At 43.8% G+C, this 21,520-nt stretch overlaps 1 protein-coding gene and 1 long non-coding RNA gene across 2 annotated transcripts in view; both read left to right on the forward strand.

Moving 5' to 3' along the window:
- The window catches only part of LOC120236893, a 46,903-nt gene extending 32,617 nt beyond the window's left edge, over positions 1-14,286 (forward strand). Inside the window, exons 2-3 of the long non-coding RNA XR_005529795.1 lie at positions 5,528-6,037; positions 13,614-14,286. This is a non-coding gene — a long non-coding RNA (uncharacterized LOC120236893). The remainder of the gene's footprint in view (positions 1-5,527; positions 6,038-13,613) is intronic.
- Positions 14,287-15,058: 772 nt separating this feature from the next.
- APOLD1 (apolipoprotein L domain containing 1) lies at positions 15,059-20,290 on the forward strand. The gene is made up of 2 exons (XM_039239907.1): positions 15,059-15,107; positions 16,581-20,290. The coding sequence occupies exon 2, from the start codon at positions 16,584-16,586 to the stop codon at positions 17,322-17,324; it is 741 nt and encodes a 246-aa protein (XP_039095838.1). The 5' UTR covers positions 15,059-15,107; positions 16,581-16,583; the 3' UTR covers positions 17,325-20,290.
- The last annotated feature ends 1,230 nt before the right edge of the window (positions 20,291-21,520 follow it).

Consider the following 21,520-nt stretch of genomic DNA (forward strand, 5'->3'; position numbering starts at 1 on the left):
ATAAGGATAGCTTTCTTTTGGGGGAAAAAAGCAATTAGATAAACTTTTAGAAAGTTTAATTTAAAAAAAAGAAGATAAACTTAACATTGGGATAGAAAGAGACATACTAAAGATATAGAGGAGATTTTGAGTTATTAGAGAATACCATGTAGAACTTATGCCAATATACTTGATGAAATGGCAATTATTGAAGATAACCTAAATGTCAGATATTGGGTTCACAATAAGGAAAAAACCCCGAGTATACCAATAACCACAAAAGAAATTGAGATGGTTGTTAAAGAAACACCTACTGAAAACGTATGCAGTCCAAACGTGGTCTGTGTTCCACAATAAATTCTTCCAAGCAGTCAAAGGACATAATTCCCATCCTGTCCAAGCCTCTCGAGAGCACAGAGTCAAATGGAAAGCTATGTGATTTGTCTTATAATCCTGATTTAACTCTGATACCAGTGAGGACACGGACAACCCAAGAGAAGAAATAGGCCCAATCCCTTATAGGAACACAAAGAGTGTTCCTATAAGCAAGTAAAATTTAGGTGTAATTTGAAAGAATAATGCATCATGAGTAATTGAAGTTTATCTTAGAACGCAAGAATAATCTAAATTAAAATTTTTTTGTGTTTATTTATTATTGAGACAGAGAGAAACAGAGCATGGATGGGGGAGGGGCAGAGAGCCAGGGAGGCACAGAATGTGAAGCAGGCTCCAGGCTCTGAGCTGTCAGCACAGAGCCCGACACGGGGCTCAAACCCACAAATTATGAGATCATGACCTGACCCGAAGTCAGACGCTTAACCGACTCAGCCACCCGGGCGCCCCAAGAATAATCTAAATTAAAATTATTAACTAATTTCCTACATTAATAAGTTCATTTAACAAATGTTTTTTGAGCTCTTATTACGTACCAGGCACTGTACTGGGAACTGGGAAGACAGCAGTAAACCAAAACTTAAAAAAATGTTTAAGTCAACTTTACCCAAAACCCTGTCATAATTCTGTAAATCTTTCATTTGAGTAAAAGTACAACCACGTGGGGCACCTGGGTGGCTCAGTCGGTTTGGCATCCAACTTCGGCTCGGGTCATGATCTCATGGTTCATGAGTACGAGCCTCACGACAGGTTCTGTGCGCGAGCCTGGAGCCTGGTTGGGATTCTCCTCCTCCCCCTCCTCAAAAATAAACAAACATTAAAAAAATACAATCACTTAAGTAATAGCAATTTCCTAAACTAAAAATGAGCAACAATTCAGAATTAATTTTGAAAGGAGATTTTTTAAAAAAAAAAAGTCTCTAGTCCAGCAGTGGATTTGACTGAAAGCCGAATCCACTCTGAAGAGAACTCACCACTTCAGGATAGAGAGGTGGTGGATTGAAATGGTACTCGAGAGAACAAAAGGAGGCAAACATTTTGGTGAATAGGTGTTTGTCATTGCTTCTGAAGGATGTGGTAGTAGAGAGAGAAAATCCTTTGGTGGAAAGGATTCTGTGGTGGTCGATACGTGCTTTTTGGAGAGGCAGGAGGAAGAAGTGATTCCTTTGGACGCACTGGCAACACAGGACTGTGAATTAGAGAATGAGGCATGTGGTAGTTAAATTTTTTAAAAGTTTATTTTGAGAGAGAGGGTATGCGAGCAGGGGAGGAACAAAGAGAGAGAGAGGGAGGGAGAGAGAATCTTAAGCGGGCTCCATGATGTCAGTGTAGCGTCTGCCACGGGGCTTGATCCCACAAATCGTGAGATCATGACCTGAGCTGGAATCAAGAGTGAGACACTTAACTGACGGAGTCACCCAGGCACCCCTGTGGCAATTTTATTTGTCAATTTGGCTAGGCTGTGGTGCCCAGTTGTTTAGTTAAACACCAGTCTAGATGTTGCTGTGAAGGTCACTTTTTAAGATGTGATCTGTACTTAAATCAATAGACTCTGAGTCAAGCAGATGACTTTCCATAATGTGGGTGAGCCTCATCCAATCAGTTGAAGGCCTTCAAAGCAAAGACAGGTTTTCCCAAGAGGCAGATCCGCCTCCGGGTTGCACTGTCTATTCCCACCTGGCTTTCCAGCCTGCGGATTTCGCATTCAAAGTTGCAGCATCAATTTTTCCCTGAGTTTCTGGCCTGCCAGCCTGCTCCACAAAGTCAGCCTTGTCTGCCCCACAATAGTGTGAGCCAACTCTTTAAAATAAATCTCTCTCCCCTCTGCATATGTCCTACTGGTTCTGTTTCTGGAGAATCCGACTGCAAGGCAGAAGAGCAAAGTCTGAGAGCAGGGGAGACTGAATGGAAAGGCCCGGGAAGATCTGCTCTCAGATGAAGCTGGCCCGGTGGTAAAGAAGCGTATTGAAGAATACTTAGTGCCCGCTGGAAACGTCTAAGTGATTGCAGAGAGTTTGACTTCTCTTGTGGTGTTTTTATCCTCCTTGGAATGCCAGCAATCAGTTTTCCAGATTTCTCTTTTTAGGTTCTTTCCCCATCAAATCTGCTTCACCACCACAGAATGCAGAACTGGACCCCTGAGGCTTTCCATCAGGAGTCTCCAGATTTGCTGCTCCCCAGGGCTCTTTACCAAGGCTGGCATCTTGTAAGGATAGCCCCACGCTGTCTTAATTTCTTTTTTTTTTTTTTTTAAATTTTTTTTTTTTTTACTTATTTATTTCTAGGAGAGAGAGAGAGAGACAGCGTGAGCAGGGGAGGGTCAGAGAGAGAGGGAGTCACAGACTGAAACAGGCTCCAGGCTCCGAGCTGGCAGTCAGCACAGAGCCCGACGCGGGGCCCGAACCCACGAACCGCGAGATCATGACCTAAGCGAAAGTCGGACGCTTAACCGACTAAGCCACCCAGGCGCCCCTGTCTTAATTTCTTAATTTGGCTAATCTCTTCAAGAATTTTACATTTTCCTCCAATTAGCTTGTTAAGTAGTATAGCAAGCTTCCCCTCCTCCCTCTACATCTGCTTTTTATTCCGTTTTTTGTTTTTTGTAGTTTTTAAAAAATTGTAGGGGCTCAGTCTTTGACTCTCAGTTTCAGTTCAGGTCACGATCTCACAGTTTCACGGGTTCGGGCCCCATGTCTGGTGCTGTGCTGACAGTAGGAGCCTGCTTGGGACTCTCTCCCTCTCTCTCCGCCCCTCCCCTGTTCATGCTGTTTCTGTCTCTTTCAAAATAAATAAATAAACTAAAAACAAAGAAGAAGAAGAAGAAAGAACTGTCAGCCACCCTAGAAACTGTTTTATGTGTCCCATCGCCATCTCAACCCCCGCCCTTCCCCCATTCTTTCGATTTTTTTTTTAAATTACTTTATTGAGATATAATTCACATACCATACAATTTGCCTAGTTACAGTGTATGATTAAATGGCTTTTAGTGTATTCAGGGTCATGCAGCCGTCTCCTGACTTTTATAGCACTTCCTTATACCTAGTACCTATAGGAAAGGCAGGGTAAATGTTCTATCCCTTAATTTATCAGTTTTTGAGATATTTAATTAATTTTCTTCCATCCTTCAAATATGACCAGTTAGTTGAGGGAGTTCTGTTTTTGGATTTTAAGAAATGTTTATTTAGAGAAGAGAGAGAAAGAGAGAATACCAGCAGGGGAGGAGCAGAGACAGAAAGGGAGAGAGGGAATCCCATGCAGACTCCATAGTGTCAGCGCAGAGTGGGACGCGGGGCTCGATCTCACAAACCGTGAAATCATGACCTGAACCGAAATCAAGAATAGGATGTTTAACCCTGAGCCTCCCAGGCACCCCATGTTGTTGGTTTTTTTTAAACCATTATATATACTCATGGTTTTAAATATATTTGATGAATTTCAATCCACTGCAAATTATTAGTGAAGCCCGAATTGTCTCATTTTGACCAACATTGCCTCCTATGTCATTTTGACACAACTCTAATGGTCTTTGGTAGCTTTCTTGCTGTCTGGTATGATCAGCTGCTATAAAGCATGTCAGACTTTGGTAATTTTATTTTTTATTTTGAGAGAGAGAGCGAGAGCGAGAGAGCCAGGGAGGGGCAGAGAGAGAGAGAGGGAGAGAGAATCCCAAGCAGGCTCTGCATTGTCAGCCTAGAGCCCGATGTGGGGCTTGAACCCACAAACCACGAGATCATGACCTGAGTTGAAATCAAAGGTCTGTCACTCAACTGACTGAGCCACCCAGGTGCCCTGAGACTTTGGTAATTTAAACAATGTACTATTGATATAGGAATAAGCAAATGAGTTCATAAAAATATGGGAACTTAGTAAGTCATAAGGTTATATAGTGGACACCCTTTTTTTTTTTTTTCCTGCCAGCATTTATTACATTTTATACTAGGAACAGTTTCCCAAAGTTTATTTTGGCTGTCACTCCTCATTCATTCAGCCTCACTGAAGTGTGTTCAGAGGGATTGATCACACCTTCAGCTCTATCTGATACCTTGATTGACTTAAGCCAAGCAGCCTATTCAGTTGCCTTGTTCACAGTGGCCGTTCTGGAGATAGGCATGACCAGGGTCCATGAAAGACAAGAAGACATTCATTCACGGGGTCTTCTGGAGAGATGTTGGGATAATTTGCCTTCCTTTTGGAAGGAGATATCAAATGTCTACTTCCTACCATTCGTACATATTAACTGAAGTGGTATTAAGAACCTAGAAGAGACTATTATTAGAAGACACAGAAAGGTAAAAAGCCATATTGATAGATTGATAATTTGGGTACTTGATGTCAGGGCTACAAATCACCGTGAGTAAAATTCAAAGACAGACAACAGAATGAAAGTAAACATTGCCTACATACAAAACAAGAATCCGTACCCATACTATTGTAAACCTTCTGCATGGCGATAAGAAAAAAAGGCAAACCAGTAGAAATACGGGCAAATGCTATGAGCATATAATCTAAACAGGAGGATAGAGAAAGGGGAAAAAACCCAAACATACAAAAGCGCTCAATTTCAAGCAAATTTAGATTAATTTTAATTTATTACATACAATGTTCAACAAACATGTGTCTTGTCTCCTTGAATCTATTTCTGCTTTTGAGAAATTAAACCTTGTAAACTTAAACTTTAGAACATGATAGCAGACATCTTGGTGTCTGGGCCTCAAGCCGAGGTTGTGCATAACGTGAATGTCCTCTGAAACTTACCATCATCTTTGGATTATATTCTTAATCATGTGCTTAATCTAATACACTTAGGGACCACTGGAACTTTTTCTGGTCAGATTAGTTCAAACAGTCAGAAATTGTTCTCTTTCCTTGAAATAAAGCTGATTGAAGGATTACATTGTCTGAATAGCTGTAGGATTCCGAAACTCCTTTATAAAGACTTACTTTCTTTTTAGATTTAAAAATATCCATGATTTCTTTTGGATGAATGGTCTAAACATGTACGTTTTACCAGGGCCTTTTTTATTTACCGTAGCTATAGTTATCTGTTGCTCATCGTATGTGAATATGTTACAGGAGAGGAAATTGTTGACTCTCTGCCCAGGAGGGAGAAAAAAAATATCTATCAGATTCAAAATATGTATGCCTTTTGTTCCAGCAATTCTACTTTTAGGAGTCTTTCCTGCAGAAATACTCACCGAGAATAGACACAAACATACTCACGACCACATACAAGGATATTCACTGCACCATTGTTTGTAATAAACAATTCACTTGAAAACGTGATAAACGCCCATCAATAAAGGAATGGGTAAAGAAATCACAACCTGTCCATAAACTGAGCGACGGCTACATGTATCACCTTGGAACAATGTCTGTATACAAGAAGATTCTGGCAGGAAAAAGAACTCACCCCAGACGGTCAAGTGAAGAGATTTTAAGGAAGCGTTTAATTACAGAGGTTGGGCAGCGTTAGGCCAACAAAGAAGAGATGGAGAAACGCCTGCAGATTAGCAATAGCGGGAAGTCCTCACCGTCCCTCGGGTTTAAGGTGCAAAGGAGAGGACGTAACAGGAGCCCAGTGTCATTTGGAGCCACGGAGGCAGGGCCACAAGTGGCACTCGGCCAAAGAGGGGTACATCAGCTGCATGAGACAGAGCTGAAGCAGGTAAACGCAGGGAAGGAACACTGATTTCTTTTCTCCCATGCTCTGACCTCTCGCTGGTGCTTCCCATGGGCTGACCCCTGTTAGAAGCATCCGGCAAGGGAGCCTGAGTGAAACCATCCACAGGGACACAGAGCAGGGCAGAGAGAAAGGCCAAAAAAAAAAAAAAAAAAGACCTATGGGGGTGGGGAAATGACTAGCACAATGTTTATGTTATATTTTTTAGGCGGGGTAAAAATGTTGCATAACCATATACACAGCAATATGCTATTTGTATAATCATAAGCATTATGTGAGAATATGTAGCAAACTATAAACCACAGTGTTAGTTCTGGAGGCTGAAAGCAAACAGATGGAGAGGGAAAGTTTTCTAACTTTCTACCTTTTTATATTATATAAACATGTTACAGAAAGTATCTCTTTTGTGGTTAGGGAAATAAAGATAAACTGTATTTTCCATGAAAAGAAAGCCTTGTTATCCCTAACGTGAAGACAACTTAGGAGAAACCCCTACATGATTATTAAATAGTTGGTTCACGCATGGGCACTGCAGAGAAACACCTCACAAAACACCTCGCAAAAAAAAAAAAGTTAATTATTTTAATGGGAGAGTCAAAGAAGAAATAGATCTTGTAGGCTTGTGGCGGTGGTTAGGGTCCTCTGTTTGCAAAGATGAGAAATCAAACCAAGATCGCTCAAAGAATAAAAGGGGAGTTAATTAAAAAAAAAAAAAACACGGATATACAGATGAGTCATGGAAGGAAAAAGGGATTCTATCTGTTTGCTCTCAGGTCCTTGTCTCTATATTATTCCTCACAAACACACCGTTTCTGCTCTTTGGTGCACATTGTAGGCAAAATGTAGCTGCCCCATGGATCTGGACTTCCATACTTCCATTGCAGCAAGGCTAAGTTAATTCTCTTTGGGGCCATATTCCAACCTCCCAGGAGAAAGAATCTGATTGGCTAAGTTGGGTTCCGACGGCCACCTCTGGTCCCATTGGCTAGGGTCAGTGGCACAGAATCATGTAATGTAGTACCAACACAGATTCTGGAATTCTCCAGAAGGAGATAAAGAGATATTGTTAGATCAAGCTTAGGGGATATGTTCCTAAGCTACTACAGTTGTAAATAAGGCAGAGAACATTGTAAATTGATGAGTTAAAAATCATTTTTGGATTAGGATATAGCGGAAAAGTAAAATAGATATTCTGAGAGAGCGATAGAAAGGCAACGGTAAAACACTGATATAAAATAAATTCAGTTGGAAGTCAAATGCTTTACTATTAGAATAATAAAGTATACATTTTTTAACTATTTAAAAGGTTACAGATAAGCAGAAATTATAGATATTCACTGTTTTGAAAAAAGCATAACATATTTATAAACACATTTTGTAGGTCCCAAAAGGATTCCATATTTATTTTCTAATTTATTTAAGAAAACCCTAGCAAGGCAATTGAGGATCAGAGAGGTTAAGTGATTTGCTCAAACTCACACAGGAACCAAAGACTCAGGACCAAGGCCAGTGTTATTATTCTATATTCAGCGTTCTACCTTATAGAATCTGCTTTCCCTCTTTTTCAAAGGTAATTTAAGCTTTTTTTTAAAGCATAGAAAGTAACAGCAGAAATAATTTTTTAAAGTGCCAAGTTTTAGGAAAGTGGGTTAAAAAGTTATTTTCTCACCTAATTCAAAAGCAAAGAGAGTTGAAACCCTACCATAGAAGGGTTATTATTATTATTTTTAAAGCAAATAACTAGGGACACCTGGGTGCTTCAGTTCACTGAGCATCTGACTCTTGATTTCAGCTCAGGTCATGATCCCAGGGCTGTGGGATCCAGCTCCCCATTGCGCTCTGCACTGAGCAAGGAGACTGCTTGAGATTCTCCCTCTCTCTCTCTCTCTCTCTCTCTCTCTCTCTCTTTCTCTTTCTCTCTCTCATTCTTCCTCTGCCCCTCTCTCCTGCTCACATGCATTCTCTCTCTCTCTCTCACAAATAAAAAAATAATACAATAAAATAACAAAACAAATAACTAGAACAATAACAATCAATTTCCAGCATATTGAAAGATACATCCTTTTTCTTTTCTTACATGTTTTATTTATTTCTAGGAGAGAGAGAGAGAGAGACAGCATGAGCAGGGGAGGGTCTGAGAGAGAGAGAGTCACAGACTCCGAAACAGCCTCCAGGCTCCAAGCTGGCAGTCAGCACAGAGCCCAACGCGGGGCTCGAACCCACGAACCGTGAGATCATGACCTAAGCGAAAGTCGGACGCTTAACCGACTAAGCCACCCAGGTGCCCCAAGAAAGGCAATTTTTTAACACTAAGGCCACATTTACCACATTGAAAGATACATCCTTGCTTCACTATAATGTTTAATGTGAAATGACCAGATTCTTCATTACAAAATAGGCTCTGAGCGAAGTCAAAAAAGAAAACTAATATCCAACATTCTTTTGCCTGTAAGAGACGTGCTAAAACTGAAACCATTCAAGGCGTCTAAGGGTTGAGGGAGAGCTTAAGATTTATTATGCCTCTGTACGTACAAACCCAGCAGATGTTCTCATCGAGGTTGCAATGATTATTGTATCTGTCTGAGAACTTGAGAGATAATGACTAAGCTTGGGAAAGGGAGAGACAAAGGTAATAGTTTCCTGGTGTCCTGTCCTGGGAGATAAGAGAATCTCTATGGCTACTGGCAGGGTGTGGACTCAGCTGCCGTCTTTCTGGCACCAGAGGAAAAGGCATGTGGTAAAGAAGATACGCTGTAATAGAGCCCATGGGGTAAATGCTTCTATGTTAATGAGGTAATGTGTGTTTCACTCACGTGAGCCCAGGTGTGCTGTGCACACCTGCGGAGGAGGAAGTGTAACAAAATTAAACTGGCTTCAATCGATCCCATTAGGGAGATTGGGGCAATTGAAGAACTCCCAGTGTCAGATTTTTCCAGAAAAATAAGTAAGATTATATATATATATATACACACACACACACACACACATATATATAAATATATTTTCCAGATTATGTATATATTTTTCAGATGGAGACAAGAAGATAGATTCTCACTTTAAAAATAAAAAGACTGGGGCACCTGGGTGGCTCTGTGGGTTAAGTGTGCAACTCTTTTTTCAGCTCAGGTCATGACCTCATGGTTTGTGGGATGAAGCCCTATATTGAGCTCTGTGCTTATGGCTCAGAGCGTACTTGGGATTCTCTCTCTCCTCTCTCGGCCTCTCCCCTGCTCATGCACACATGCACTGCACGCTCTCTCTCTCTCTCAAATAAATAAAGAAATAAGCATTAAAAATAAAAATAAACATCCTATTATGAAGCTGTGATTTTTAAAATTATATTAAATCAAAAACAGAGAAATTACTCAGTGGAACAGAATAGAGTTTCTAGAAACAGATGGAGACAAGAGTAAGAAACCAATATAAGACACACCAGCAATAACACATTTATAGAAAAGCATATTACTGTTTTATAAAAGTGACCAACATTATTTTATCAACCTGGAGAAGAATTAGCTTAACTCCCACCATGCACTGAAATGAACTCCAGGTGGGTCAAGATAGATGAACATGTTTATGGTGGATGCTTTCTTCTTCTTTGTTCTTGTTTTCCTTAGTCATCAGTTTCCCTCTCCTCAACACCCCACCATAATTTCTGACTATGAGATTTCTTCTCCCTGACTATATGTGGCATTAGTGGGAGGGTAAAGTTCTGTTACCACGTTGCATTCGGAAGCTGAAATGATTCACTCTCCTTCCCTCTACCCAGTACAGCCGGCGTTGGGCACTTTTGACCTAAGCTCAGCCGGTTCCAGGTTCACTCCTAGAATTTTGATTTTAAACTGATGCCAGTACAAGAAAGGACAGGGTTTGGTCCACGGCATCCAAACAGGCTATTCCAGCTGTAACATGGCTAATATCGTTCCAGCTGTGGTTCGCCAGGGCTCCTTGGTTCACTCTCAGGCACGTTCCTGCAGATGCATGCCAATAGTTTGATTATTTAGCCAGAGTGAGATTTTGTTTCTATATCCACATAGAGGCTGTAATTCCAAAGAAATAACAGGAGGAAGAGACTATATGAGACACAAGATGGTTGGTAGTGTCACAGTTCATCCTGGAATATGTACCTCCTCCATAAGAAAAGCACTCTGGGAGATGACCCGATGGTTTGCTTTTCTTCCTCTTGCCTTCCCCTCTGCAGGAGGCTACGTCTCTAGCTCACTGATGTTGGCTTGGCCACGTGACTCGATGGACCCATAGAGTGGAAGTGGATATGATGGTCTGAGCAGCTTTGAAGTATGACTTGCCAATTTTCTTTCCAAAATATATATTTTCTTTTAGCTACTCCATTCCACTTTACCAGTAGTGTCTAAATCCATGATAATCTCATGCATTTACTTTATTGAAAACATTTTAAGTGTTTTTATTTTATTTTTGAGAGAGAGACAGACAGAGTGTAAGTGGAGGAGGAGCAGACAGACTAGGAGACAGAATCCGAAATAGGCTCCAGACCCTGAATTGTCAGCACTGTGCCCGCGACGTGGGGCTAGGACCTGTGACCCGTGGGATCATGAGCTGAGCTGAAGTCAGATGCTTAACCAACTGAGCCACTAAGGCACCTCACATTCATTTACTTTAACAGCCTTCTAACTCATCTCTAGCCTTTTAGCTGTGTACCTCTGAAAACCATCCTTCATACAGCTGTAAAGCCACAGATTACAACCTTCCATGCCTCCCTCTCCTCCACATGGCATCTGAGAGCCATCATGATTTACCTCTACACATTGTCTCAGCCTCGTCCCTGGATATTCCCAGCTTCCCACTTGATGCTTAGCAATATGAAACTGCCCGAAGCAGCCCGAACACTACGCCACGCCTTTGTCCATTCTGTTTCCTTATTCTGTCTTCCTCTCCCTTCTAATTTTGTCCATATAACATCTGTTCAACTCTAGCTGCTACCATTGCTTCCAGAAATTCTTCCCTGGTATTTCCTAGGCACGCACTTTCCTTGTGCTGTTTTTGTGCACACACCTTTGGCCCTTTCCACGTTGAATTGAAATGATCTGTATATTTCTCTCTAATAGATGGCCATTTCCTGGAGGGCAGGGATGGTATCTCATTCAGCTTTTTATCCTCAAAATCAAGCACGATGTCTGGCACACCGTAGGTATTTAATTCACATTCATGGAGCTGAAATAAACCAAGCAAATTAACCATTAACATAAGAAAACTAAGTTGTCTTTATTTAAATGTTTATTTATTTATTTGAGAGAGAGAGTGCGCACTCAGGGGAGGGGCAGAGAGAAAGGGAGAGAAAGCATCCCAAGCAGGCTCCTACTGGCAGTGATCTCATGAACCATGAGCCGAAATCAAGTCAGACGCTTAACTGACTGAGCCACCCAGGCGCCCCAGAAAACTAAGTTGTCTTAAACCCTGCAGCTGGGATTCCTAAAAACTAATGGCATTGTAAAGCAATTCTTCTAGAAAGCGGTATAGCAACGTGTAACAAAAACTATGAAACCGTTCTTCCTCCTCCACTTGGTAGTTTCCCATTTTGTGAATACTCCCCAAAGAAATAATCCAAATGGGTAAAATGTACACAGATGTTCCTGGCAACTCTAGTTATAATAGTGAAGAAAAAAGAAACCCCTGGAAGCTATCCAAGTGTCTAATAGGGAAATGACTAAGCAAACAGTGGGATTATTACATAGCTATTAAAAATGACAGAGGTGAGGACTATGTCAACATGGAGAAGTGTGTCTCTGCAGGAACGTTAAGTGGAAAAAACACAGACAGTGTTTAAACGATAGTGGTTAAGGAGGAGTGTGTACATTAACAGAGATCAGAGGCCAGTTTGGAGAAATGAAAATGGCTCGAGTTCATTCGGCCTTTTTTTCTTGTGCATTTTCCATGACTTGATGAAATAATAGTTGACATATCATTACAACATAGATATCCTGAAAGTCCTCTGCAGTATAAAGCTCTAAGTAACCTGCCAGGTTGTGTTTTCCGAGAGGTAATTTCATGCTAAAATCTCCTCAAGTCACTATGAAAATAATGACATTTCTTTGAGAGAGCGAAATTCTTTTCTTTCCTTTAACTCAACAAGCAATTCTGAGAACTTTATGTGCTAGAGAGCTCATGTTCTCATGGTGTTTACAAAACACCTGGGCAAAAATACTCAGATAGACCCCTGTTATTATTTTAACCTACTTTTATTTATTGGAGTGACTGTACATATTAGGACCTATTAACACAGGAGAGTTTGAAAGACCTTTGGCCTAAACCTCTCATTCACAAATTGTTTCAGTTTTATACTTTTGATGTTGACTCCAAAAGAGATTCGATGTATAGTCACTGAGACATGCTGGTAAAGATTAATACGAAAAGGTTTCGTATAATTCTCAACTTATGTTGCTTTACCAGCGTAGTGCACTGTGAATTAATGTCTTACAAATCTTGTGATTATCTTGTGAATAGCAAAATACTGACATTGTAATATACATTACATTGCAATGAAAAGAAACCACACTTTTTAATATCTTGCTTGAGAAATTTTTTACTTTTTTAATTCACTGAGATCCTCAAAAAATGGAGGTGGTCCCAGTGTCCTGGATCTCCGGGAGACTTCTGGTTATAATCACCAGTTTATTTTTAAAATGTGATAGTTTTAACCAGGGTCCCAAAATTAATGGCGATTAATAACTGTATAAGCACCTAACTCACAGGGGCATCCTGCTGGCTTAGTTGGTTAAGCATCCAACCCTTGATTTCGGCTCAGGTCATCATGATCTCCTGGGTTGTGAGATCAAGCCCCATGTCCAGCTCTGTATTGATAGCCTGGAGCCCGCTTGAGATTCTCTCTCCCCTACTCTGTCCCTCCCTCCCTCACGGCACGCGCGAGTGCTCTCTCAAAATAAATAACTAAATAAACATTAAAAACAAAAACAAAATAATCACCTAACTCACAAACCGCTGTCCATTAGCCTTTCTGTTTCTGCTGCCATGTAACCAGCGGTCAGAATATTCACAGCTTCTAGAGCAGAGGTTCACAACCTTGGCTGCAGATCAGAATCACCTCCGTTTTCCCTGAACCCACTCTGGACCTCCCGATTTAGACTCTTTGGGACTGGGGTCTGGAAATGACGATGCTTAAAAGGCTCTCTCCCTCTCTTCTTTCCTCCCCTGTACTTCCTTGTGGTTCCAGAACTCAGAATTCACGTGAGTACTGTTAATGGTATAGCTTATCTGCATCATGGGTTTAACAGATCTGAAGGCTAATCTGAGGGTCAGCCACCATTTTCAATAGTCTCTCCGGGGCAATGTGTTACAAGTGTCCCAAAATAGGAGTTTGAGGACGCAGCTCACAGATTTTGGGGCAGAACTACCCACATAAAAGTTTTGATCAAAAGTTTTCAATTATTCCTCAAATTTCTTAACGTGCTTAAATATACCAAAGTAAATGCTGAGATGAAAGTGTTATATTCAAGTGTCCATTCTTATAAATGACTCAACCTATTATGTTGACCATTCTCCTATACCTTCTGTTTCTTCACTGTAGGTCTGTACTGTGATTACTGACACCCTGAAGATGATGATCCTGTATCCCCGTAAGAGTCTTCACCCAAGAAATAAAAGTTTAACTGTGTTCATCTAAACCGAAAACACACAAGACAATATCTAGGGAAGTTGGGAACTGAAGAAGCAAGGTACAGTCCCATCTTGCCCCCGTCCCGCTGCACTCTGGCTCACATTCCATTTGGAGTGATTAGATCTATGGGGAGGGAGGAAGTTATGTTCCTAACTCTCACCTGACAAGTGCAGGGAGATACCGAAGGCACCTTGACTAAGGTTATACTTCTCCTTTGAGGAGCTACAGTCAGAGTATTTGGACACCATCCAAATTTGGAAAAATCAAGTTCAAAAGGACTGTGGTTGTGAGTTCTAGCAAATGGTGTTGTGTTGATAAATACAAAGCATAGTTCCACAGGTGGAGAAATTCCTTATGATCCAAAAAGACATGGCTGTTAAGACTTTCTAGATGAACCGGCGAGTTGAGACAATAATTATTTAAGTGATAAACCAATTTGGCCTCCCTATTCGACGGTGGGAATATTAGAAGGCTATTCCAGGCTTCCAGGCTGAGCTCCAACTACCTATCTGAACGCCCCAGAAAGTATCCACAGATGCTCCATGTGTATTTCCCTCCTGAATTATACAGATGATTGCCCTTCAGCCCGTGCTTCACTAGCCGGGGACTAGAATCCATTCATTTAACTACTGTATGGGCTCTAATCGCCACTTCAAATGAAAACCCAGGAAGCCAGATCCCGGCTGTTGAAAGCGTATAATTAGCTCCTTGTATAGCCCCCCCCCCCCCCACTGATTTTTCTGACGCATTTGGTCTGCAGCTTGCCCTTTCTGAGACCTCCAGTATCTTCTCCCCGGCTGGAGATGCCCAGACTGCAGGCAGCACTTCCTGTGGGTGTGGTCTTACATTCTTAAGGCTGTGTGCTCAATGGATCGCCTTTCAACCACTCAGATCCACAGTGATTTTTAAAACAGGGGAGTGGATTATGAGTAGCCATCTCAGCCAGAAGGGGGTTCTCTCCCTTCTTTTTCTTTGTGAAAAATGATCTTGTGATGGTGCCCCCTCAAGAACACTATAATTGGTCAGCCTGGGGTACTTAGTTGTCCTCCCAGATGACGTCATCAGCTATTCTCAGGAGAGGAAAGGCAGGGTAAGCCCCTTGGGAGAATGACAACACTTGTTTCAAGTTGGGGAAGAGCCTGTGGTTCTTTTCCTGCGTTTGGGGGAAAGCGAACACACAATGTTCATTTCCTAGATACGGGATGTGCTGTGTGGCTGCAGGTCATTTTCCACCGTGTCACATCCTTCTGGTTGAAGGCAGCAGGGGCCAGGACAGGAAATGGCAAATTCTGAGAATGAGACAAGGCTTTCCCAGGGCAGTCATTGGTTCTCTGGAACTATAAAGCATGCTCATCCAGAAACAGCCTCAGATTTTTCTTTCCCGGAGATAGCCAGAAGTGAGTGGTAAGTGGGGGAGCCTAGAGGGACTCTGTCTGAAAGACCGCCATTGGGATTGTAATACTAGGGTTATATCCTTGGTCCACTATATATTTTGTGTGACTTTACCTCATTTTGGTGAGAGGTCTCTTTACTTGGAAATTTATCACTGGTGGGTGGAATAATGGGGGCATGCAGATACAATTAAGACCTAGGAGTCAGGAGAGCAAGATTCTAGATGGTTCTGTGAAGAATCAGCTGTATCTGGAATGTGTCCGTGTTTCAATTTTCTCATCTTTCAGATGAGAATAATGATGCTACCCTGATATGTCACAGTATTGAAATGCTCTATTTCTACGGCTTATTTGCCACTTTTAAGAAGTTCCTGATAATGATGAGTGCAGTGGCTAGGAAGGTGGGAATCTTTGGCAACTAGGAAGGGTGTACTTTCACCCCACGTGTACAGTTCCCTCTCTTAGTCATCTTCAATTAGCTTCAACTCAACTTGGTACTAGGTAGTCCTCAGTGAGTCCTTAAAAATGTTGGACGCTTTATTTTATTCAGCGGTTACTCATTTTTTAAGGAAGCGTTTGTAATAAAGAAACGTAGCAGTATTCATGTAATGGAGCTTAGTTTTAATGAAGCACCCATCAAAGAGTGAGGTTTAGAAAAAATAGCCCAGATAACATTTTAGGCTTGACCGCGAGGTAAGAGCCTGGAAAAACAACAAGCAGAAGAGATGCTTCAGGGAAGCATCTAACTTAGAAAAAATTAGTTCCTTACATCTGATAGATAATATGACTTTTGAGTTTTGGAGGGACTTGTCTTTTGCACTCATCAGAGAGGGAAAACGATGAATTGCAAAAGTCAGTCTTCAGGTAAGGACAGGGCTTTGTGAACTGGTACAACCCACCACCTGTAAAGGGTTGGGGAAGTTTTTGTTTGTTTTTAAGAGTTTAAGAAAGTGTTTATTCATTTTTTGAGAGTGAGGAGGGGCAGAGAGAGAGAGGGAGACACAGAATCCGAAGCAGGCTCCAGGCTCTGAGCTGTCGTCAGCACAGAGCCCAGGGCAGGGCTCGAACTCACAAACCATGAGATCATGACCCGAGCCGAAGTCGGAGGCTTAACCGACGGAGCCAGCCAGGCGCCCCTCAAGGGCTGTTTTAAACAGAGCAGAGGCCTCAGTGTTGCAGCCGAGTAACGTCAGCCCCCGTCCTCACTGGGCTTACATCTTAGTTAATAGTTCACACAGCCCCCCCCCTTAGCGTTCCCCGGGGGGAGAGAAGCGGCCGAGAGCACGACTCCCGCTTGCACACGCGTTTTTAAGGTCCCGAGGGCTAGGGTGCCTTGTCCCAGGTGTCAGAGCCGGTCCCTGCGGACCTGACCCACAGGGCTCGCTGGACAACGAGCCGCCCGCGTCCCCTCGCGCGGCGGCGCCTCCCTCGGGCGTGGGCGCGCGCGACCCCCGGCGCTGACGGCGCGTCTGCTGTGTCCCCGCAGGGCATGGAGCGGCCGGCGGCGCGCGAGCTGCAGGGCGCCGACGCGCTGCGCCGCTTCCAGGGGCTGCTGCTCGACCGCCGCGGCCGGCTGCACGGCCAGCTGCTGCGCCTGCGCGACGTGGCCCGGCGCCTCGAGCGCCTCCGCCGGCGCTCCCTGGCGGCGCACGTGGCCGGCGGCGCGCTGAGCGCCGCGGGCGCCGTGGCCGCCATCGTGGGCCTCTCGCTCAGCCCGGTCACCCTGGGCGTGTCGCTGGTGGCGTCGGCCGTGGGGCTCGCGGCGGCCACCGCCGGAGGGGCCGTCACCGTCACGTCCGACCTCTCCCTGCTCTTCTGCAACGCCCGGGAGCTGCGCCGCGTGCGGGAGATCGCCGCCGCCTGCCAGGACCAGATGCGCGAGATGCTGAGCTGCCTGGAGTTCTTCCGCCGCGGCCAGGGCCGCGGGGACCGCCCGCTGCTGCAGTGCGGCCACGACGCCTCCGTCGCGCTCTACAACTCCGTCTACTTCCTCGTCTTCTTCGGCTCACGTGGCTTCCTCATCCCCCGGCGGGCCGAGGGCGCCACCAAGGTTGGCCAGGCCGTGCTGAAGGCCAAGATTCAGAAACTGGCCGAGAGCCTGGAGGCCTGCACCCGGGCCCTGGACGAACTCAGCGAGCAGCTGGAGGCCCGAGTCCAGCTCTGCACGAAGGGCGGCCGTGGCCACGACCTCAGGGCCTCTGCCGCCCAGCCCGCGGGGCCGTTTTCCTGAGAACATCCTTTCCGCCTTGTCCCCCTGGGAGGCTCCAGCTTTGTAGCTCCCTCGGGAAAACACGAAGCTGGATGAGGAGCTGAACTGAACGCAGAGGATGGGAAAAACCGTTCTGGAAGCTGGGAGGGGGGAGGAGGGAGTCCTCACAGACCTTCTCAGCTCCCCATCACAGGACATCCTGCCTGGGGTTGAGCGCTAGGGGCTTCTTACTTGCCTCATCCTATGGGATGGGTGACCTGAAAACTATGTTTCCTTTATCAAAACCGCTCAGTTCCACAACGGTGGGCGCTACGGTTTTAAAGCTGTTTCAGGGTCCCTGGCACAGCGTCTGGGGCGGTGTGGACAGCTTGGGGAGGGGCGGTGTGGACAGCCTCTGGGTCCTCTCCAAGCCCCACTAGGCTTTGAGGTCCTCAGAGTGTCTGTGAGAGGAGACGCTAGCTCTGAAACCTCTCTTTCGGCGTTTCTGAGTATAAAATGCTCCAGAATCCAGAGCAAATCAGACCCCCTCCGAGCTAGCAGGCTTCACGAGCCGAGGGGGCCCCCTCCCACTGAGGTGCCCTTCCCTCCCTCCTGCTTGTACACGCTCACAAATCCAGCCTGGGGCAGAGTGCATCTTCCTGGGTGGGGAGGGGGTCCTAGCCAGACCTCCAGATAGTCTGGGACGGACCAACTAAAGGGTCCTGTAATCCCTCCCTCCTCGCGACAAGAAGCGGAGGCCAAGGAAGATCAAGTGACTAACAGCTTCATTTACCGACATCCTGGTGGACAGAAGAGAGCGATGGCTTTGAGTTAGACAGTCCTGGGTTGGTTACTGGCTCTCTTGCTCCCGTGTGACCTTGGCCAGTTCATTTCTCTCTCAGACCCGGCTTCCTGGTCTGTAAAACACACGCTAAAAGCTCACCCTGTTGTGAGGTATTAAGTGGGATTAAAGTGCCAAGCTCAGTGCCTGGCTCACAAAGTGCGGCCCCAGGACTGGCAACATTAGAATCACCTGGGAACTAGTTAGAACGGCAAATTCTTGGACCCAGCTGTCAACTTGAGGGACCAGAAGCTGGAGGTGGGGCCCCAGCAACCTTTGTATAAACAAGCCCACCGGGGTGATTCTGATAACCTATTAAGGTTTGAAAACCACTGCAGCTGATACTGCCATGTGATGCCCTCATGAGCATTCGTGATGTCTTACGGCCTCTCCGGGAGCTCCGTGGTCTTCAGAGTCATTCACAGAAGGTCAAGGACGGACAGTGTTCCAAAAGTAAAAGAAAGAATGTGTGTGAGCGTGGGATAGGTCAGTGCCTGCTGGGGCAATTTCCCGCCGTGTGAAGTAAGGGATATAACACAGTAACCCCTTTAGAGGGCAGTGTTGCCCAATCATTGTAGAAACTGGTACCTAAAGGACTGTGAACTTCATGCAAATTGACCTTGGTCACCTTCTATGAAAACTGGCAGACCCTGTGTTTTGTTTTTAATTTATTTTAAGTTTGTTATTTAATTACCGCTTCTTATTTGCATTTTATTTTATTTAATCACCACACCACATTTAGGAAGTAATAGGAATAGCAAGTGGCTGAATGGGAGAATAGGACGCTCTTTTAAGGAGATGGGGTTGAGTTTGCCTTCCTCTGGGGGCTCCTGAGCTGCAAATAACATTACTCTCCTTGAATAAGCCTCCCTCTGTCAGAGGGGAATTTCATTCGCCAGCAAACGTGGGAAGTTCTGAATAGAGACGTGGAGCCGAATTTAAGCTTATCAGTGGAGGTTTGACTTGCGGGCTACGGAAAAGATGCAAGCGTATTTATCCTGAAGGCCCTTTGCCAGCAAATAGCACCTTATCTGAACCTGTTTTATTCAGGGGAAGAGCCCCAATTTGGAGGTATGTGAAGGACACACTCAGTCCTGTGAAATGATGTCTCATGGGTGATAGAAGAAATAGCTTGTGTCATGGTGGCGATGTGTCATACTTTCACTTTAGGGTCTGTAAGGAATCTGTAAGCTGTCTCTAAGAAAATACGTATAATTTCTTCAATTTCCATTCCTACAACTGCAATGTTAAAAAATATGTTGAAAAGGCCTTGGGACCGCACACGCAACACTTGGCTGTGTTATTTAAGTATTTAAAATGCTTAAAATTTGCCCGGTCTACCCCCAGTCTTCCCAATGATGGCAGAATGCCTGAGGAACTATACTTTCAGTGCCGGGGGAAGGGGTTAGTGGCTGCAGATTTTTATTTTTCCTACAAATTACAATCGATCTGTATCCTGGTTTCTTTTGAAGTTGGTACTGGTTTCTTTTTAAACTGGTGTCGTTTCTTAGACTGCCTTGCATAGAGAGCTAGCACTGGAGGTCACCAGAATGTACTTTGCATTGCCGTTTGTATTATATCACACAGGTACAACTATTCCCGAACTCCAGATTTGTTAGTGCTTAAGTTTGAGTTATAGTCTTCCAAAGGGTGAGCTGTTCCCTAAAAATAAACCGGGCATGTCAGGAAACAGCGGCAGCAAACTTTTCCTATCATTGGGGTGTTTTGGGGGATGTCAAAGTCAAACTCACAAAGTTATCAGTTCAGTGGCCCTCTTTACACCTAAGGAAGAGTGTCTACTTTGGATTAACGCTTTGCACATAATAGGAACGCAATAAGTGCATTTGAATAATTGAATGAACTGCTTAGCTACATTAATAGGAATTCGTTGATAATGAAAGCTTATCCATTTTCTTATGTGTCTGTTATAAAGACTGGAGCCTCTATCAGGATTTAGTCAAATGCAGTTAAATGGATTCTAGAGACAAATATTTATTTATTTCTTTTGTGGGAATGTGAATAAGGCTTTTCCTTAAGGCCTTCATTCTATAAACAAACAGACTGCAATGGTATGTTGTAAAAGGAAGAAGGGAGAGGAGTATTTGGATTACAAATGTACTTCAGAAAAATGTCCGAGTTTGAAAAATAAAATTTTTGTACTCGAGTGTAAGTGCTTCTGTTAGTTTCTTGGGTTTCTAATCAGTTGGATTTTTTTTTTTCTCCCACAGAAAAGGAGGTTTATTTAGTTCTACATTTCAAGGATTCAGTAAAACTATGTTCTGCTCTCGGAAAAAAATGATCCTTAGCAACCAGCTGATCTTAATCGCTTTGATGCATTTGCCCTCAGTCACCTGTCATTTCCAAGATGGCAAATGTCAAAGTCGAAAGTATTTACTGAGAGAAAAAATACAAAAGTGCTGTAGAAGCCACCCTACATCAGATAAGTTAAACCATCAGTCAACTTGATATATTTCTCATTCAATATGTTCGTGCGAAAAGAAAGTAGAGAGGAGTGAGACATTGAGATAAAAACATTGTGCAGAGATAAATGGGGATACAGTTCAATGCAGCGATTTCTGAATTCCACATTTTTCCCCATTGTAGCAGAATAAGTCCTTTCCTTTCATTGAAAGAAATTGCCCATTCATCAGACTTCTTGACCTTTCTGTAATTAATTACCTAATCTTATGTCTGCTTGTGTATGAATTTTTAATAACTTTGAAAAGGGGCAGACGTGAGATTATTTTCGCTTAGACTACTCAATATCAAGCTGTATAATTTTTTAAAAGTAGTCAACTCCTATTACAGGAATTCTCTTATTATATAGAAGTCTCAGCAGCTTCAAAGCCTTTGGACACAATTACAACCTGGGAAGTAATTGAAAAGAAACCCAGAATCAGCCAAATCAGCCTTCACAAAAGCCAGTCACTAAGAGAAGCAGAAAGGAAGGGTGAGGGCCAGGACTTCTGTGAGGAAGGCAAAAGTGTCCTAGAAATTTCCAGGAGATTTTACCTTGCAAGTAACGGATCTTGACCATGTGAGAGGCCTGTCAGGAAATGTAGTAGTTTTAGCTACAAATTCGCTGCTCCAAATAATGCCCAAAATTCTATGTGTAAAGAAGAAAAGGAGGGTGGACCTTGAGTGAGAGGTCCAGCAATCTAAGCAAAGAGGCTGTAGTGATTGCTGTGTCTCTTGAGAACTTATGTCCCTGGAAGTGACCTCTGAGGGCCAGCCTCTGAGGCTCCACCTTGGAAACATCCCTGGGTCTGAATGTTCCATTATCCACGACTGTGCAACAACAACAACAAAAAAGTCTGCGTTGGTGGGACTGTTTGCAAAGGCCCGGCCACCAGCCGGGCTCCGCGCTTTGCCAAAGCTTATGGCATTCCTCTCATGA

The sequence above is a fragment of the Hyaena hyaena genome, unplaced genomic scaffold (genome assembly GCF_003009895.1).
Source record: "Hyaena hyaena isolate Hyena2069 unplaced genomic scaffold, ASM300989v1 scaffold_164, whole genome shotgun sequence".
NCBI lineage: Eukaryota > Metazoa > Chordata > Mammalia > Carnivora > Hyaenidae > Hyaena > Hyaena hyaena.

Coding starts and splice junctions, on each gene's coding strand:
- APOLD1 (XM_039239907.1), top strand. CDS start 16,584: ATGGAGCGGCCGGCGGCGCGCGAGCTGCAGGGCGCCGACGCGCTGCGC.